Genomic DNA, 16,913 nt, shown 5'->3' with positions numbered 1-16,913 from the left:
GTTTCATAAGTGACTACAACTTCATTTGTTGGACACCATGAAAAGCGTCGGAGATACCTCACGATGAAAACAAAGGACCATCACCGTGTTCACACGATTTCTGCCAACGGTCATTAATTAATAGTTATGATGATATACGACAACATACGATAGTTACGTATGATGTACGATATTATGTATGGAAAAATTCTTGATGTACGACGCGGGACGATAGTTAGGAATGATGATGTATGATAGGTATGTTCAACACATAAATAGCCTCATAGAAGTTTATGCCCCATGGGCCCTTTGATAGTTGGTAGCCCTTTGATAGTTGGTAGCCCTTTAGAGTCCCTTTTTACGAGTGCTACGGCCTCAGAACAATAATAAACACAGAAAGAAGGTTTAGGACTAAAACGAAAGACACTTTTCAAATCTGTAATTCACTGCTGTTATATATCAGCTGATTTGGTACCAGTGCCAGACCATGAATAATTTCCTGGGTAGGATAAATGGAAATCTACCAACTTGGTAGAATATGATTTACCTACAAATGCAGACATAATAATATAGTAGATAGAAATACAATGGGCTGTAAAAATTAGTAGATGGCTATAAAAGCATTATAGGAGCGTAAAGAGCGCTTATAGTTACCGCCTCAATAGAAGCATCCAGTTAGCATACATTATAGCTAGACACAAACTTGAATCAGGCCTCCGTTTCAGAATAACTGCTATTTACGTTTCGCACTTCGTAAAAAACGAAAAGTTCTGACTTAATATCAATTACAAAGAAAAAAACCTTGTATAACCCTTATAATAGTCCCTGTGATCTTAAAATAGTGCGAAATTTTGCGGAAGTTTAATATGCTTTCAAGAGCAGACCACAAGGCATACAGTTCATCCTCTTCTGGTAGGCGATTGAAAGTGATTTGGTTTTCTGCTCTCTGACGCCAACCGTTTTCCCAGCGCAGAAGTTAGCATACATTATAGCTAGACACAAACTTGAATCAGGCCTCCGTTTCAGAAATAACTGCTATTTACGTTTCGCACTTCGTAAAAAACGAAAAGTTCTGACTTAATATCAATTACAAAGAAAAAAAACCTTGTATAACCCTTATAATAGTCCCTGTGATCTCAAAATAGTGCGGAATTTCGCGGAAGTTTAATATGCTTTCAAGAGCAGACCACAAGGCACACAGTTCATCCTCTTCTGGTAGGCGATTGAAAGTGATTAGGTTCTCTGCTCTCTGACGCCAACCGTTTTTCCAGCGCAGACTTTCCTCTCGCAGCCTACTTTAAAACCAATGCCACAAAAATGGATAGCAGAAGAAAGTCAGTAGCTTGTACTACAGGTTCAAGTCAAGTTCCTCCACAATCTGGCACGATGTCACAGCTTGCACATCGCAAGCCAAAGCGCCCTAGACTATGTACACCACCTTGCCTGAACTGATGGGACTCTAGACATGGGTGGGTGCTTGCCGTCAGCCTGCCCTCATATGGTGATGCCTCAGCCTCGGGTAGAGCAGAGCAGGTGGTAGGGTAGTGGTTGTACTTGTGGTCGCCTTCATGCGCTTCCCCTCCAGCTTGTGATGCCTCAGCAGATGGTCCGCAATGATAGCTGACTGATTCATGCTCGTGTGACCACTGCCGGACTTCCTCCCAACGATGTCATTATGCTTGGCAATGCTGAAGTAAGAGTTGACCTTCAAACAAAGTCATATCCTGATTGCAAACTTCAGGAAAAATCCTTCTTCATTCCAAACATCCGGGTACCACTCTGGTCCTGAGCAGAACTTATGCAGCACCAGGTCAAGAAGTGGATATAGACCCAGAAGTGGCATTTCCTTGGTTCTTTATGTGATTCCACTTGAGATAACATCAACAACATCAACTAACACCCCTGGAATCCTCGCAAAGAGGCTAAACATCCTCTAATTCTCCACATCCACAAGAGAGAGAGAGAGAGAGAGAGAGAGAGAGAGAGAGAGAGAGAGAGAGAGAGAAAGAAAGAGAGAGGAAGAGAAAATGTCTTTTTCAACCAGAAAAAGAGAAAAAAAGCATTTTCGCATTTTGGTACTTATTTAGCATATTTACCTATACATAAACTCCCAAAAGTTGATTTCAAAGTTTCAAACTGAACCAAATGAGTTGAGCTCAGACAATGATGGGTTAAATTAAAATTAAACCTGTTATGTTCAAGGTCAACTTTACTCTTGAAATTTTGCTGATTTGCTGATGTAGTAATTAACAAGATAGATTCTCTATTCCACTTCCACTAATGGATCGTTGAGAACGTACACTTCAACCGATTTGAGTAGTTCCGATTTGATTTATCACATGCTGACCTCATCACAGGAAGTAGAGAACACAAGTGTAGTTGACCTTGATGAAGTTCAAACACTTGTTCCGTTTCACGGATCTGCCGCCGGTGCCTTTCAGCGGTCGCCCTTTCCGGTTGAGACCAACATAGTGGCTCTCGTCTGCTACGGATCGGTATCGGTTGTAACCCGTCTCCAGCAACAGCTATTGATAACATGTAGTGTTTACACCTGTTAAGCTGTTAACTTACAATTAAGTACCTTGTAAACACATGTATGTACTCGTATGTTACTTCTCTCATTTGGTGAAGATCTATTACCCTATCGACGCTGGAGAAACAATATCGCCCAAGGGTCATTTTTGTCAAGGGAGGGTCTGGAATTGGAATCCCGAGTCCTGACGCAATTCAATCTTCGATTCTCAACAATTTAAAATAACCTCAAATTTTATTATTATTCAGCGGTCGCCCTTTCCGGTTGAGACCAACATAGTGGCTCTCGTCTGCTACGGATCGGTATCGGTTGTAACCCGTCTCCAGCATTTCCTCGTAGAATTGACACATGGGACCTCGGAATGTTTTCTGTAACAGAGGAAAGATGGATCTTTGATAAGAGAGATGACCAAGTTTATCCACCTCATAAGAAAATTTGTCTCAACTTTCAACTTACGTATGTTACTTCTCTCATTTGGTGAAGATCTATTACCCTATCGACGCTGGAGAAACAATATCGCCCAAGGGTCATTTTTGTCAAAGGAGGGTCTGGAATTGGAATCCCGAGTCCTGGCGCAATTCAATCTTCGATTATCAACATTTTAATAAAAATCATTCGCCAAAATTTGTTAAAATAACCTCAAATTTTATTATTATTTTGTGTTTACTCCCACTGCCCCTGTTACATTCACGAGAAAACCGCGTTTTTCCCTTCACTCTGAAGGTCTCTGAATTTTGATGGTCTAGGATTTTACAATTTCTACCAAAAAAATCATAGTCAGCACCTTTTATTAACCAATAAAACCGGGTATATCTAAATTTAAGAAAAGGGAAAATCAGTTTCCTTTTTGCTATCCTGGAAAACCGGTTGTTATCTGTTAGGCTATTTTGTTTCTTAACCGCCAATACGTAGGTACTCACATTAGGTATATCTAGGAAAAAAAAAATTTCAAAAAAAAAAAAAAAAAAAAAAAAAAAAAAATCATATTGAGCACCTTTTATTAACCAATAAAACCGGGTATATCTAAATTTAAGAAAAGGGAAAATTGGTTTTTTCTTGGTTTCTCCTGAAAACTTTACAAAATGCTTGTTAGGCTCTTTTGTTTCTTAACCGCCTATACGTAGGTACTCATATTAGGTATTGGTACTGGTACTATTGGTACATGTAATGGAGGAAGTCTTCTGGTGAAGATATTAGGACCTTATACTGACCTTGCCGTACAAGGAGGGAAGGTCTTTACTCTTCATATTAGGGGTCAGCATCGTAAATTCAATAATCGGATGAAATATTCGCAAGCTCTTCAGTCTGGACCAGGGGACGAGGAAATTTGCAACCAGAAGGTCGCAGGTTGGTCTTGAAGAGATTTTTCAGTCGGAATTTCGTTCTTCTCGGCCCCAAAAAAGTACGACTTTTTTTTGAGGAACTGAGAAAAGCGGATTTCGGAGTGAGAAGTCGATCATGGAATGCTCTCTGGAGTAAATTTCAAAAAGCAATATTTATTACTCCTCCCGAAAAGCTGGACATCTCAATTGGTTTTTGTCCATTGACCATGTCTCCAAATCGTACGATCTTTCACGTCTTCTTCTGGCATTTCACATGGCCTTAGTATCCTTTCTGATATTGTCCTAACATCGAGATTCCTCATTTATTTGGTTCTTCTCGCCCCCATCCTCATTTATTTGAGATTTTGACCACATTATAATGGAGCTCTAAGGGTTAGGTTTAGGTGGTAGAAAACGACTCCGGCGTTAACCTCGCCTAGTGGTTACCTTCCACTCAAGAGTCTATTATTATTATTCCTTCTATACTTACCGATATTGCCCTTTCCTTAAATAGAAACCTCGGGCCTGATTTGAAGCAATCAAAACATCAATAGTAAATACTCATTACCTGACTGGTGTATGAGATAGAACACTATGACTATGGGTATGGGATAGGTTCGGTTATGAAGATTATTCTATTACAGACTCGCCATTATTCTATTACCTACAAATCCACCATCCGGGCCAATTAGACCAAGACTTATGATTGTTAGAGCAAGACTTACGACTATTGGTTCTCCTCAAACGGAATGGCTGATGCTCAATGCTAACCGTAATGTGCCTTCGGAAACAATACCGCTCAAGAACCATTTCTAAACATTTCAGAATGAGCATTGGAAAGTAAAACTTGTAGGTAGTTATTTTTCGGAATTTCGTCAAACTATTTTACTAAACTCACTAAACTGCTGTAGAGAATTGGTTTTTAAAACTATGAACCTATTAAAATCAGGCCTTTTAGTATCAATCATCTCAGGAGTGCCACAGGGTTCGATATGAGGGCCGTTGTTATTCTTATTACCATCATTAGCCCGCAACATCCCCACCCGGAGCAAGGACCTCTCCAAGAAACTTCCAATGTTCTCTACATTCCGTCACGAAAAAACATCAAAAATTGTGTACACAGAACCCCCAATCTAATGAATCCCTTCTTGTGGGAACTCTTGACGTCAAGAGGACCAACAAATCCTTATTAAAATTCTTCTCCTTTGTTTTCAAAGACAGGAAGAAAACCACACACACAAGCAAAGAAAAGGGCGCTACCAGATAAGCAAACACTAATAAAGCACGTATAAAGAAAACAACACACAGCGCTGGTACACAATTTGCCTTATCTCGACTTGGGAACTCGTAGTATTTTTTATAGTATTGAGATCGAGGGCTTTTTTATAAGAAGGGCCGAGCTTTACTTTGGCCCTTTTTATCGCAGCTAGATTTTCTAATGAGTAGGTAATGAGGAATCTTGTGAGGAATTATAAAGCACGTATAAAGAAAACAACACACAGCGCTGGTACACAATTTGCCTTATCTCGACTTGGGAACTCGTAGTATTTTTTATAGTAGTGAGATCGAGGGCTTTTTTATAAGAAGGGCCGAGCTTTACTTTGGCCCTTTTTATCGCAGCTAGATTTTCTAAAGAGTAGGTAATGAGGAATCTTGTGAGGAATCTGTTGGACACCATGAAAAGCGTCGGAGATACCTCACGATGAAAACAAAGGACCATCATCGTGTTCACACGATTTCTGCCAACAGTCATTAATTAATAGTTATGATGATATACGACAACATACGATAGTTACGTATGATGTACGATATTATTAATATTCTTGATGTACGACGCGGGACGATAGTTAGGAATGATGATGTATGATAGGTATTTATGTTCAACACATAAATAGCCTCATAGAAGTTTATGCCCCATGGGCCCTTTGATAGTTGGTAGCCCTTTAGAGGCCCTTTTTACGAGTGCTACAGTTACCACTATAATATAAAAAATAAAAACTTTTCTGCTAAACAGTTTTGCTGACATTAAAATGAATATGACAATAGTCAATAAGATTTTTATTGTTGTTTGAATTAAGTTCCAGGTTTGAAAACAATAACCAATAAGTAACGTACGACATCAACCATCATTATCAACAATCATTAGTTTGTGATTATTATCATTCTGAAGTATTGCCAAAGCGGAACTGCGGTTTCAGTTTCTAAAGATCATTTTTGCAAGTGTTTTGTCATGCTATGTTTCCTATTCAGATCCGTACTATTGAGCGGTTTTGTCTTTTGTGAGACGGTTTCATGACTTTCTTCTTTTGTGAGAAGAAGAAACATTGGTTCAGAGTGACAATAACGAGTGGTGACAACAACAAGAGTGATGTACAATAATTATGAGCTTTGTAAACTTTGTATGCATTTTTTGGTATCTAGCTATCTAGGTATTATTAACACGCTCTTTGTTTACCAAAAGTTTAAAAGATAACTTTGCCAACCAAAAGATCCCGTTGTTCAGAGCTTAAAAAGCTTTTTGAATCCTAATAACTGAATAACAAGCACAAGTGACCTCAAACAAACACTATAAATACTCATAGCATCAGCTTTGTCAAAGTACAAAGCACAATAAAAAACCAAGTTTACACATAAACAGCTCGTAATGGTTCCTCATTATTTCTTGGATTTCCGTCACGATACAAATTTCTTGACCCCGCCGGGAATCGAACCCGGGTCTCCCGCGTGCAAGGCGAGCGCAGTGACCACTACGTCATGGGAGCTGAAGACTTACCTATACTAAAATAGGTAGTATGGTTGGTGGAGATGCCAAAACTCCTGTTTATTTGTTTCATGCTATTAGTAGGATAGTAGGTATGATGACAGGAAAGGAGCTACATACATATCAGTGGTACCTTTGTCATACATACCTATGTACATAGTTGGTGATAAGCAAGTAGTTAAACCAACTGAACTACCAAGTAGATAGGTATACCTGTATAAAAAAATATAGAGCAAAAAGAAGAGACATGTAAGACATAAATTTTATTGAGCAGAGAGAGAGAGAGAGAACGAGAGAGAGAGAGAGCTAGAAAGAGAGAGAGAGAGAGAGAGAGAGAGAGAGAGAGAGAGAGAGAAAGAAAGATTGAGAGAGAGAGAACGAGAGAGAAAGAAAGATTGAGAGAGAGAGAGAGAGAGAAAGAGAGAGAGAGAGAGAAAGAGAGAGAGAGAGCTTGTAATGATCAAAGTCGGAACATGATACCTACATGAGATAAGTGATAAGCCAATTAAATCTGACACCGAAGACTACCCAGAATTTCAATGGAGAAGAGAGAGGAAGAAGTGAGGAGCCAATAGTCGCTACTCATTTGAATACAGAGTAGATAGTGATGAAATTAGATGGCCATCGAGAGATTTCAGGGCAGAGTAATGAAATACAGGATACAGCAAAAGAGCAGCGTCCGTGGCCTAGTTCGTACTAGTCTTGCAAGCCGGAGGTTCCCAGTTCGATTCCCGGCGGTGACGAAGTTTTTTTTGGCTCTGTGCTTGGAGTTCGGGGTGCACTCAGCCTCGTGAGGAGAATTGAGTAGCTACTTCAATTGAGTAGCGACCAGTGACGCCATTACCAGAGTAAAAGGATGATTGAAAAATGGAATTTGATTGCACATGAGGCACTTAGTAATGCTGTGATGTCCACAAAAGTTGTGAAACGGCTCTGCTTTACCACAAAGACTTGATCGATATACCTACCCTGTATATGTTTGTGACATTTTACACGATTTGTCAAGACTATAGGTAGAAGTGGATTGATAAAGCATCACTTATGTACCTATTTCTATGTGTATGTATATTATAAACAAAAGTACCTAGATATATTATTCTTATGTATAAAGTATAGGTATCTTCTTATTTTGTATAAATAGAAGAGTCTGCTATCTAAAGTAAAGTGCATTAGAAAAAACATTATTATTGGAGCAGATAAACAAAACCCCAGCTGTTTATTATGTAGAGCTCATTCATATTTCTTCCATAAGCATGGAGTAGCTAGAAAGAGGTACAGAGCTAAAGAAATACGTACATTTCTGTTGACAATCGCCTGAAACTCCTAAAAGTTTAACCGCTAACGTAGCTAGCTTGGAGTTTCGAACGCCTTGTGAGCGATAGGTCACGGGTTCTATTTCGAAACGGGACGAACTTTTACCTATTTTATCGCAACTAGATTTTCTAATGAGTAGGTAATGAGGAATTTTGTGAGGAATCAGTTTCAAAGAGAATTTTGTTCCTATCTCCATCATTCATTAAGATATCTACACAAGTTTTTGTCAATTCTGTCAATGCTTTTGAATGGAAATCAAAAACTTTGGACTGGAGTTGCTTAACTTTGGTATAAAGGTTGGGTTAACCCCTTTTACTCTTTCTATATCAATTGGCAACCCTATCCTTTTATATCAACTTCTAGGTAGTTATTTTTCGGAATTTTGTCAAACTATTTACTAAACTCACTAAATTGCTGTAGAGAATTGGTTTTTAAAAGTATGAACCTATTAAAATCAGGCCTTTTAGGATGAATCATCTCAGGAGTGCCACAGGGTTCGATATGAGGGCCGTTGTTATTCTTATTACCATCATCATTAGCCCGCAACATCCCCACCCGGAGCAAGGGCCTCTCCAAGAAACTTCCAATGTTCTCTACTCTGTGCTTGTGTCCAAAGTGGTTCTGCTTCTTCATTAAATGAGTCTTGAAATATCGTTGCTGGTGGACCTAGGTACGTCCTTTCAAAGTATTACGAGTAATAGGCAGTATTGTTTCATAAGTGACTACAACTTCATTTGTTGGACAACTCTGTGCTTGTGTCCAAAGTGGTCCTGCTTCTTCATTCAATGAGTCTTGAAATATCGTTGCTGGTGGACCTACGTCCTTTCAAAGTATTACATACGAGTAATAGGCAGTATTGTTTCATAAGTGACTACAACTTCATTTGTTGGACAACATGAAAAGCGTCGGAGATACCTCACGATGAAAACAAAGGACCATCATCGTGTTCACACGATTTCTGCCAACAGTCATTAATTAATAGTTATGATGATATACGACAACATACGATAGTTACGTATGATGTACGATATTATGTATGGTAATATTCTTGATGTACGACGCGGGACGATAGTTGGGAATGATGATGTATGATAGGTATTTATGTTCAACACATAAATAGCCTCATAGAAGTTTATGCCCCATCGGCCCTTTGATAGTTGGTAGCCCTTTAGAGGCCCTTTTTACGAGCGCTACACCTCTCTAGCCTCTAGTAACTTTTTATCTTCTGCGTTTTAGGTGGACACTGTGGAAATAAAGATCTAATTGAAAATACCTACGTACATTATTTTCCTGATTATATGATAAAGGAAAGTAATATGATATACGACAACATACGATAGTTACGTATGATGTACGATATTATGTATGGTAATATTCTTGATGTACGACGCGGGACGATAGTTAGGAATGATGGTGTATGATAGGTATTTATGTTCAACACGTAAATAGCCTCATAGAAGTTTATGCCCCATCGGCCCTTTGATAGTTGGTAGCCCTTTAGAGGCCCTTTTTACGAGTGCTACACCTCTCTAGCCTCTAGTAACTTTTTATCTTTTGCGTTTTAGGTGGACACTGTGGAAATAAAGATCTAATTGAAAATACGTACATTATTTTCCTGATTATATGATAAAGGAAAGTAATAGGTTGCCTTATCTCGACTTGGGAACTCGTAGTATTTTTTATAGTATTGAGATCGAGGGCTTTTTTATAAGAAGGGCCGAGCTTTACTTTGACCCTTTTTATCGCAACTAGATTTTCTAATGAGTAGGTAATGAGGAATTTTGTGAGGAATCAGTTTCAAAGAGAATTTTGTTCCTATCTCCATTATTCATTAAGGTATCTACACAAGTTTTTGTCAATGCTTTTGAATGGAAATCAAAAACTTTGGTTGGTACTTGGTATTTAGGGAACTCTTGACGTCAAGAGGACCAACAAATCCTTATTAAAATTCTTCTCCTTTGTTTTCAAAGACAGGAAGAAAACCAAGATAAAGTTTGTTCTATGAACGGCTGGATTTCGCTTATCCTGAGCCAGCCAAGTTAGCTTGGTTGGTAGCGCGTCTGCCTTGTAAGCTCTAGGCCGCGGGTTCGTTTCCCACCCGGGGCAAACGTTATCCTAAACAGATAAGATTCGTTCTCGGAACGGCTGGATTTCTCCTATCCTGTCTTCCTTCTCTGTTCGCTTTCGGGAAGATAAGACCCTAGCAATTATCCCCTCCATTATTCATTAAGATACCTACACAAGTTTTTGTCAATTCTGTCAATGCTTTTGAATGGAAATCAAAAACTTTGGTTGGTACTTGGTACTTGCAACGCGATTTTCGTCATCAGGTCCTTCTTGAGTACAACTCCTCCAGTTTGAAACACATTTCCTTATCTTCTGGGACGATCTACTCCATGTCTGGTGGATGCAGACTGTAGACACACTCACACACATCTCATTAGGGTCTACAGTTATTGTTGTTTAAACTTCACAATTTAATGTTTCTCGAAATCGTTATGATGTTTTGATTAGTCCCTAGTACATATCGGAGCTTTGGATGCAAAAAATACAAGACATCTTTCGTGTGGGTGATATAAAGAAAATAAATCATTTGGGTATCCGAGACAGATATGCGGATTGTAGACAGACCGCACACTTTCTTGTCTGTCTGTTTTTTTTTATTATTGTTATGATCAAAAGAGATAATACTGATTAATGCCCAAGGTCTGGGGTTCGATTCCCAGGAATCCCAGGGTCTATCAAAGATTTTCACTCGCATTTCCATCATTTACGAGTCTAAAAACATTCTGAACACAATTTTATTATCTTTTTTTTTTATTTCAATATATTTTATTAATTAATTTTATTGAATTATATCTTAATCTTAACTTATTTTTTTGATTCAGTTGTCTTCAAAGATTAAGTACACAATTAACCCATTAGAGCTCTCGCAATTTAAAAAAAGTTCGTTCTTTGAGTGTACGAATTTTCAGCCATTTTTTCCATCTCCTTGCGTGTCTTTTTATGTAAGGTGAGGCTACCAGCGTCAAATACCTAGGTATTGAAAAACCGAATGATCCAAGAACGCGAGAATCTAATGGGTTAAAGAAAAAATGCATTAAAATGAGAACTACTTCTCGCTAGTCTAATGAGGGAAATACTACGAGACGGCCATGCTACCACACAGACCACACGAGTACCAGTAAGTAGTTTCATTAATGCTATGAATAGAAATAAAAACGCTGATAAAATACTACTTTTTTGAGAACTAAAGGAAAAATCGTCGCTTTAAAACTTAGAACTCACAATGAATCGTTTGTTTAAAGACCAAAGGAACTTTTGGAGAAATACTACGAGACGGCCATGTTACTACACAGACCACACGAGTACCAGTAAGTAGTTTCATTAATGCTATGAATAGAAATAAAAACGCATATTTCATCATACTACTTATTTGAGAATTAAAGGAAAAATTGTCGCTTTAAAACTTAGAACTCACATTGAATCGTTTGTTTAAAGACCAAAGGAACTTTTGGAAATCCCCCAGAGACTATCAAAGTCGGTATAAGAACAAACGGAAGGGTTTATTTTAAGCCACAAAGTGAATTCGACTTGACTGTTTAAACTTCACAATTTAATGTTTCTCGAAATCGTTATGATGTTTTGATTAGTCCCTTGTACATATCGGAGCTTTGAATGCAAAAAAAAAAAAAAAAATATAAGACATCTTTCGTGTGGGTGATATAAAGAAAAGAAATCATTTGGGTATCCGAGACAGATATGCGGATTGTAGACAGACCGCACACTTTCTTGTCTGTCTGTTTGATATAAAGAAAAGAAATCATTTGGGTATCCGAGACAGATATGCGGATTGTAGACAGACCGCACACTTTCTTGTCTGTCTGTTTTTTATTATTGTTATGATCAAAAGAGATAATACTGATTAATGCCCAAGGTCCGGGGTTCGATTCCCAGGGTCTATCAAAGATTTTCACTCGCATATATTCATTAAAGGGTTACTTTTTGGTGTTCTCGTGTTGACCCAGCTCGTATAAATTGTATTGTGTCTCTTCTCGCTAAATTTCCATCGGATATATTCATTGAAGGGTTACTTTTTGGTGTTCTCGTGTTGACTGACCCAGCTCGTATAAATAGTATTGTGTCTCTTTTCGCTAATCTAATGAGGGAAATACTACGAGACGGCCATGTTACTACACAGACCACACGAGTACCAGTAAGTAGTTTCATTAATGCTATGAATAGAAATAAAAACGCTGGGAAATACTACGAGACGGCCATGTTACTACACAGACCACACGAGTACCAGTAAGTAGTTTCATTAATGCTATGAATAGAAATAAAAACGCTGGGAAATACTACGAGACGGCCATGTTACCACACAGACCACACGAGTACCAGTAAGTAGTTTCATTAATGCTATGAATAGAAATAAAAACGCTGATGAAATACTACTTTTTTGAGAACTAAAGGAAAAATCGTCGCTTTAAAACTTAGAACACACATTGAATCGTTTGTTTAAAGACCCAAGGAACTTTTGGAGATCCCCCAGAGCCCAGAGACTATCAAAGTCGGTATAAGAACAAACGGAAGGGTTTATTTTAAGCCACAAAGTGAATTCGACTTGACTCCACTTGAGTTTGAATCAAGTAGGTATACTGAGTGTGGAAATTAACTCAAGTACCAAACTCCAAATATGGAAGCAGTAGTTATCCGTATTATCACCAAAGAGAGTAATTATATCGTACTTCTCATTCTCAGCAATTGACAAAAAATTTACACTCATAATTCTTCGATTGCAAATATTTCAACGGGTTACTTTCTGGTGTTCTCGTGTTGACCCAGTATCTAAATGGGATTGTGTAGGTATACTGAGTGTGGAAATTAACTCAAGTACCAAACTCCAAATATGGAAGCAGTAGTTATCCGTATTATCACCAAAGAGAGTAATGGAGGAGTTGCAAATGGGTAAAAATTTTGAATAAATGGTCGATTCCTAAAAAAGTTGGGGAAAATCCAAATCTGAGGTCAAAACTCCGAAAAAATAACTGTAAAAGGTCGAAAATTCAATTTTTATAATGAAAGAGTTCAAAGATTTGTGACGTCAGACTTAACGCAGTTGCTATTTTTGTCCGCTAGGTAGCGCCACTATGCAAGCGCGTTAGCAGAGGAGCAGAAAGAACTGCGCAGAAATGTATGCGCACAAACACATTAATGCGTTGTCTGCGAGGGAGCTTTGCTCGGGACATTTGATGTGACGTCATCGCCTACGGGAGCGTATGCCGTGACGTCAAAGTTCACGATTTACCGGCATTTTTTAAATCGATTTATCTCGGGATCTAGAAGTCGTAGAAGAAAAAGAAAAATTCCGTTGGTCCTCATTTTTCCTGCTCTATGACTTTGAAACATCATCCAAGTAAGCGCAACTGATCTATTATATCGTACTTCTCATTCTCAGCAATTGACAAAAAATTTACACTCATAATTCTTCGATTGCAAATATTTCAACGGGTTACTTTCTGGTGTTCTCGTGTTGACCCAGTATCTAGATGGGATTGTGTCTCTTATACTCTTATCACCAATCTGATGAGAGGCATACTAGCATACTACGGGATGGGCATGCTACGACACAGACCACATGGGTCTAATGTAGCAGTTGTTTCATTGCTATAACGGCGCGGTGGTGACACACTCATCTTTTTTTTCCTTTTTTTAAATAAAAAAAGCCAAGGAGAACTTAGCTTTTTTTACTTCACTTTCTTTACAAGTCATATCATACCCCTATACAGTTCTTAGTTGCAACCGAGTGCACACATAAAGTGCATTGGCTTTTCAGTTAAGTCTCTCTAGTAATCCGATATTGAATTCACCGTGACAAAATAACAGGTCAGATTATACAGTTTCCTTTCGCCTAGGCGCTGAAATCGGACTAGTTGCGGACAGCGCGGTCGAAAACATGCCAGGTAGAAAAAGGTGACATACTAATTGTGAAAAAAAAAAAATCACTCAAAAGGAATTTTTAACTGTAGCATATTCAGATGCTTGTCACAAATAACTAGACTTCGATAAATTTCATGTCTTTTGACTCGAACCGCCGACCTTTAGATCTCATGTGAAGAGTTACTTAAAACAATGTGAAAACCTGTTAGTTTTTCTGTGGAGGCACTTAGTAATGCTGTGATGTCCACAAAAGTTGTGAAACGGCTCTGCTTTACCACAAAGACTTGATTGATATACCTACCTACCCTGTATATGTTTGTGACATTTTACACGATTTGTCAAGACTATAGGTAGGATTGATAAAGCATCACTTATGTACCTATTTCTATGTGTATATTATTAACAAAAGTACCTATATATTATTCTTATGTATAAAGTATATCTTGAAAAAAAAAAAAAAAAAAAAAATCACTCAATAGGAATTTTTTATTGTATCATATTCAGATGCTTGTCACAAATACCTAGACCTCGATAAATTTCATGTCTTGGACTCGAACCGCCGACCTTTAGATCCGTATACGTTTTTCTCATGTGAAGAATTACTTAAAACAATGTGAAAACCTGTTTGTTTTTCTGTAACTCTTTTTGGATATCTGTAGCCCTTCTTTTGGTGTTAAATCTTTGACAAGATTCAACATGAAAAAATGGACCGTGATTTCACAATAGGTACGCCAGAAAAACTAATGTCCCTAAAATAATGTCCCTTCGTATACCTAGTATGTAAAATGTCGTTCTACTTTGACAAGATTCAACATGAAAAAATGGACCGTGATTTCACAATAGGTACGCCAGAAAAACTAATGTCCCTAAAATAATGTCCCTTCCTATACCTAGTAGGTATGTAAAATGTCGTTCTGGTTAAATCTTTGAAAAGATTCAACATGAAAAAATGGACCGTGATTTCACAATAGGTACGCCAGAAAAACTAATGTCCCTAAAATAATGCCCCTTCCTATACCTAGTAGGTATGTAAAATGTCGTTCTGTCCGCAACTAAACTGCTGAAATAGATAGGTACTTAGCGAGAACTGCATCAGATCTGCATTGTACATGTCACGCCCGATGATTGCGCTCTCTATTGTTTCGCATGTTACCTAACCCTTATGAACATTTTGCATGTTACCTGACCCTTAAATGAACATTGAACATCTTAGATACAGATTTGTACCACATTATCCGAGCCACTGGTTTAGGGCCGCGGTCTTGAGCCTTGGAGGACGCCGGATCGAGGCCAAAATGGGACTCTGAATTGAAGAAACGAAGTGAGTTCCAAGTTTTAACTCTACGATTTTTCCTTTAGTTGTCTATTGGTAGTTTCAATAGTTTCCAAAAACATCTTAGATACAGATTTGTACCACATTATCCGAGCCACTGGTTTAGGGCCGCGGTCTTGAGCCTTGGAGGACGCCGGATCGAGGCTAAAATGGGACTCTGAATTGAAGAAACGAAGTAAGTTCCAAGTTTTAACTCTCTGATTTTTCCTTTAGTTCTCTATTGGTAGTTTTAATAGTTTCCAAATTTTTCTCGACAAGGTCACAACTTTTTTTCTCTTTGTTTTACCATAACTACCTATGTCTGTCGAATGATTTGAGGGATTCTGAGACAGTGAGAGCAAAAGAGAAAGAAAGAAATAAAGAGAGAGAGAGAGCATTAGGGAGCATAAGAGAGAGAGCATTAGGGAGCATAGAGAGAGAGAGCATTAGGGAGCAACCACATTATCCGAGCCACTGGTTTAGGGCCGCGGTCTTGAGCCTTGGAGGACGCCGGATCGAGGCCAAAATGGGACTCTGAATTGAACAAACGAAGTAAGTTCCAAGTTTTAACTCTCTGATTTTTTTTCTCCTTTAGTTCTCTATTGGTAGTTTCAATAGTTTCCAATTTTTTCTCGACAAGGTCACAACTTTTTTTCTCTTTGTTTTACCATAACTATGTCTGTCGAATGATTTGAGCGATTCTGAGACAGTGAGAGCAAAAGAGAAAGAAAGAAAGAAAGAAAGAGTGAGAGAGAGAGAGAGAGAGAGAGAGAGAGAGAGAGATTGATTGATTGAATATAACCATTTATTTATTTTTTAAAGAGAGAGAGAAAGAGAGAGAGAGCATTAGGGAGCACTCCTTAGAGTTTTTAGGTAAATGCCATGTAAGCAGTAAACACAAATGGCAAGTAGCATCTCATTAAGTTCTATGACCTTTTATTTATTATCTACACAGGTGAATTAAGTGATGGTAAATTTATTAATTGAATTCAGCATGAACCAAAGAGCAAAGTAAATATTAAAGAGTAAACATCGGACCTATTCATCTTAAATGACTATTAGCGAACACGATTATAACAGACAGTCCATTACTCATTCAAAGTTAATTCATTCGTTTTTATAATAGGTGGAAATGTAAAATAATAATGAACAAAAACTTTGGTGACTTTTTCTAAGAGAAAAGAGGGGTTAAAAGTGTGTTCTTTGGATTTATGTACACAATTATGTATGTACTCAATTAGGCACACATTTACCCCGGTTTACAGTACTTATCAAAGAATAATTCTATTGGTGTGCCCTATGAATGTACTTTAGCATGGGGCTTTGTGGTCAACCGACCTAACCTATTAGATATTGTGTTGACATTAAGTTATTGTCTAGATATTGTGTGTATAAGTTATTGTCTATTATTATGAACTAGGAACAAAAACCAATGACTGATGAGATGACATTAGTTTGCTACACGAGCTGTGAGAGAGAGAGAGAGAGAGAGAGAGAGAGAAAGAAAGAAAGGAGACAGAGATAAAATAATAATGAATTGATCTGACCTCAAACTATCTGTTCAATTTTGATGAAATTGGCAACAAAGCTCATCAGACAAAGGACATTTTCGGGTTATTGGGGGCCCCGAAGGAACCTTTTTTTCTGCGTGAGTTCTACACTTCACACTGAATCACTAGACTTACCTAAATTAGAGTGGTTAAAATATTAAAGCTATTCTAGATTACACAGAGATATTTACACTATACACGT

The 16,913-nt window shown here is 38.0% G+C and overlaps 2 protein-coding genes across 2 annotated transcripts in view; both read right to left on the bottom strand.

The window, feature by feature from the left end:
- Positions 1–1,135: 1,135 nt before the first annotated feature.
- LOC103514567 lies at positions 1,136–2,658 on the bottom strand. Its single transcript, XM_008479465.3, has 3 exons — positions 2,620–2,658; positions 2,364–2,504; positions 1,136–1,684 (listed from the first exon to the last, which is right to left on the bottom strand). The coding sequence occupies exons 1-3, from the start codon at positions 2,656–2,658 to the stop codon at positions 1,463–1,465; spliced, it is 402 nt and encodes a 133-aa protein (XP_008477687.1). The 3' UTR covers positions 1,136–1,462.
- An 81-nt stretch (positions 2,659–2,739) lies between these two features.
- Positions 2,740–16,913, bottom strand: part of LOC103514566 (fibroblast growth factor 3-like) — a gene marked incomplete at its 5' end in the record, with an annotated part of 16,102 nt that continues 1,928 nt past the window's right edge. Inside the window, one exon of the mRNA XM_026827504.1 lies at positions 2,740–2,880. Within this exon, the coding sequence (XP_026683305.1) occupies positions 2,740–2,880 (141 nt within the window). The remainder of the gene's footprint in view (positions 2,881–16,913) is intronic.

The sequence above is a fragment of the Diaphorina citri genome, unplaced genomic scaffold (assembly GCF_000475195.1).
Source record: "Diaphorina citri unplaced genomic scaffold, Diaci psyllid genome assembly version 1.1 scaffold1171, whole genome shotgun sequence".
NCBI classification, from domain to species: Eukaryota; Metazoa; Arthropoda; class Insecta; order Hemiptera; family Psyllidae; genus Diaphorina; species Diaphorina citri.
The sequence above is the reverse complement of the archived record's forward strand: the minus strand, read 5'-3'. Positions and strand labels throughout refer to the sequence as shown.

What these genes read in the sequence shown, in the direction of transcription:
- LOC103514567 (XM_008479465.3), bottom strand. Translation starts at nt 2,658, where the DNA reads ATGACCCTTGGGCGATATTGTTTCTCCAGCGTCGATAGG. An exon ending in GTTTCTCCAGCGTCGATAGG is followed by an intron (nt 2,505 to 2,619) that starts GTAATAGATCTT and finishes TGTTATCAATAG; the next exon opens with CTGTTGCTGGAGACGGGTTA. An exon ending in AGTGTTTGAACTTCATCAAG is followed by an intron (nt 1,685 to 2,363) that starts GTCAACTACACT and finishes CTTTGTTTGAAG; the next exon opens with GTCAACTCTTACTTCAGCAT.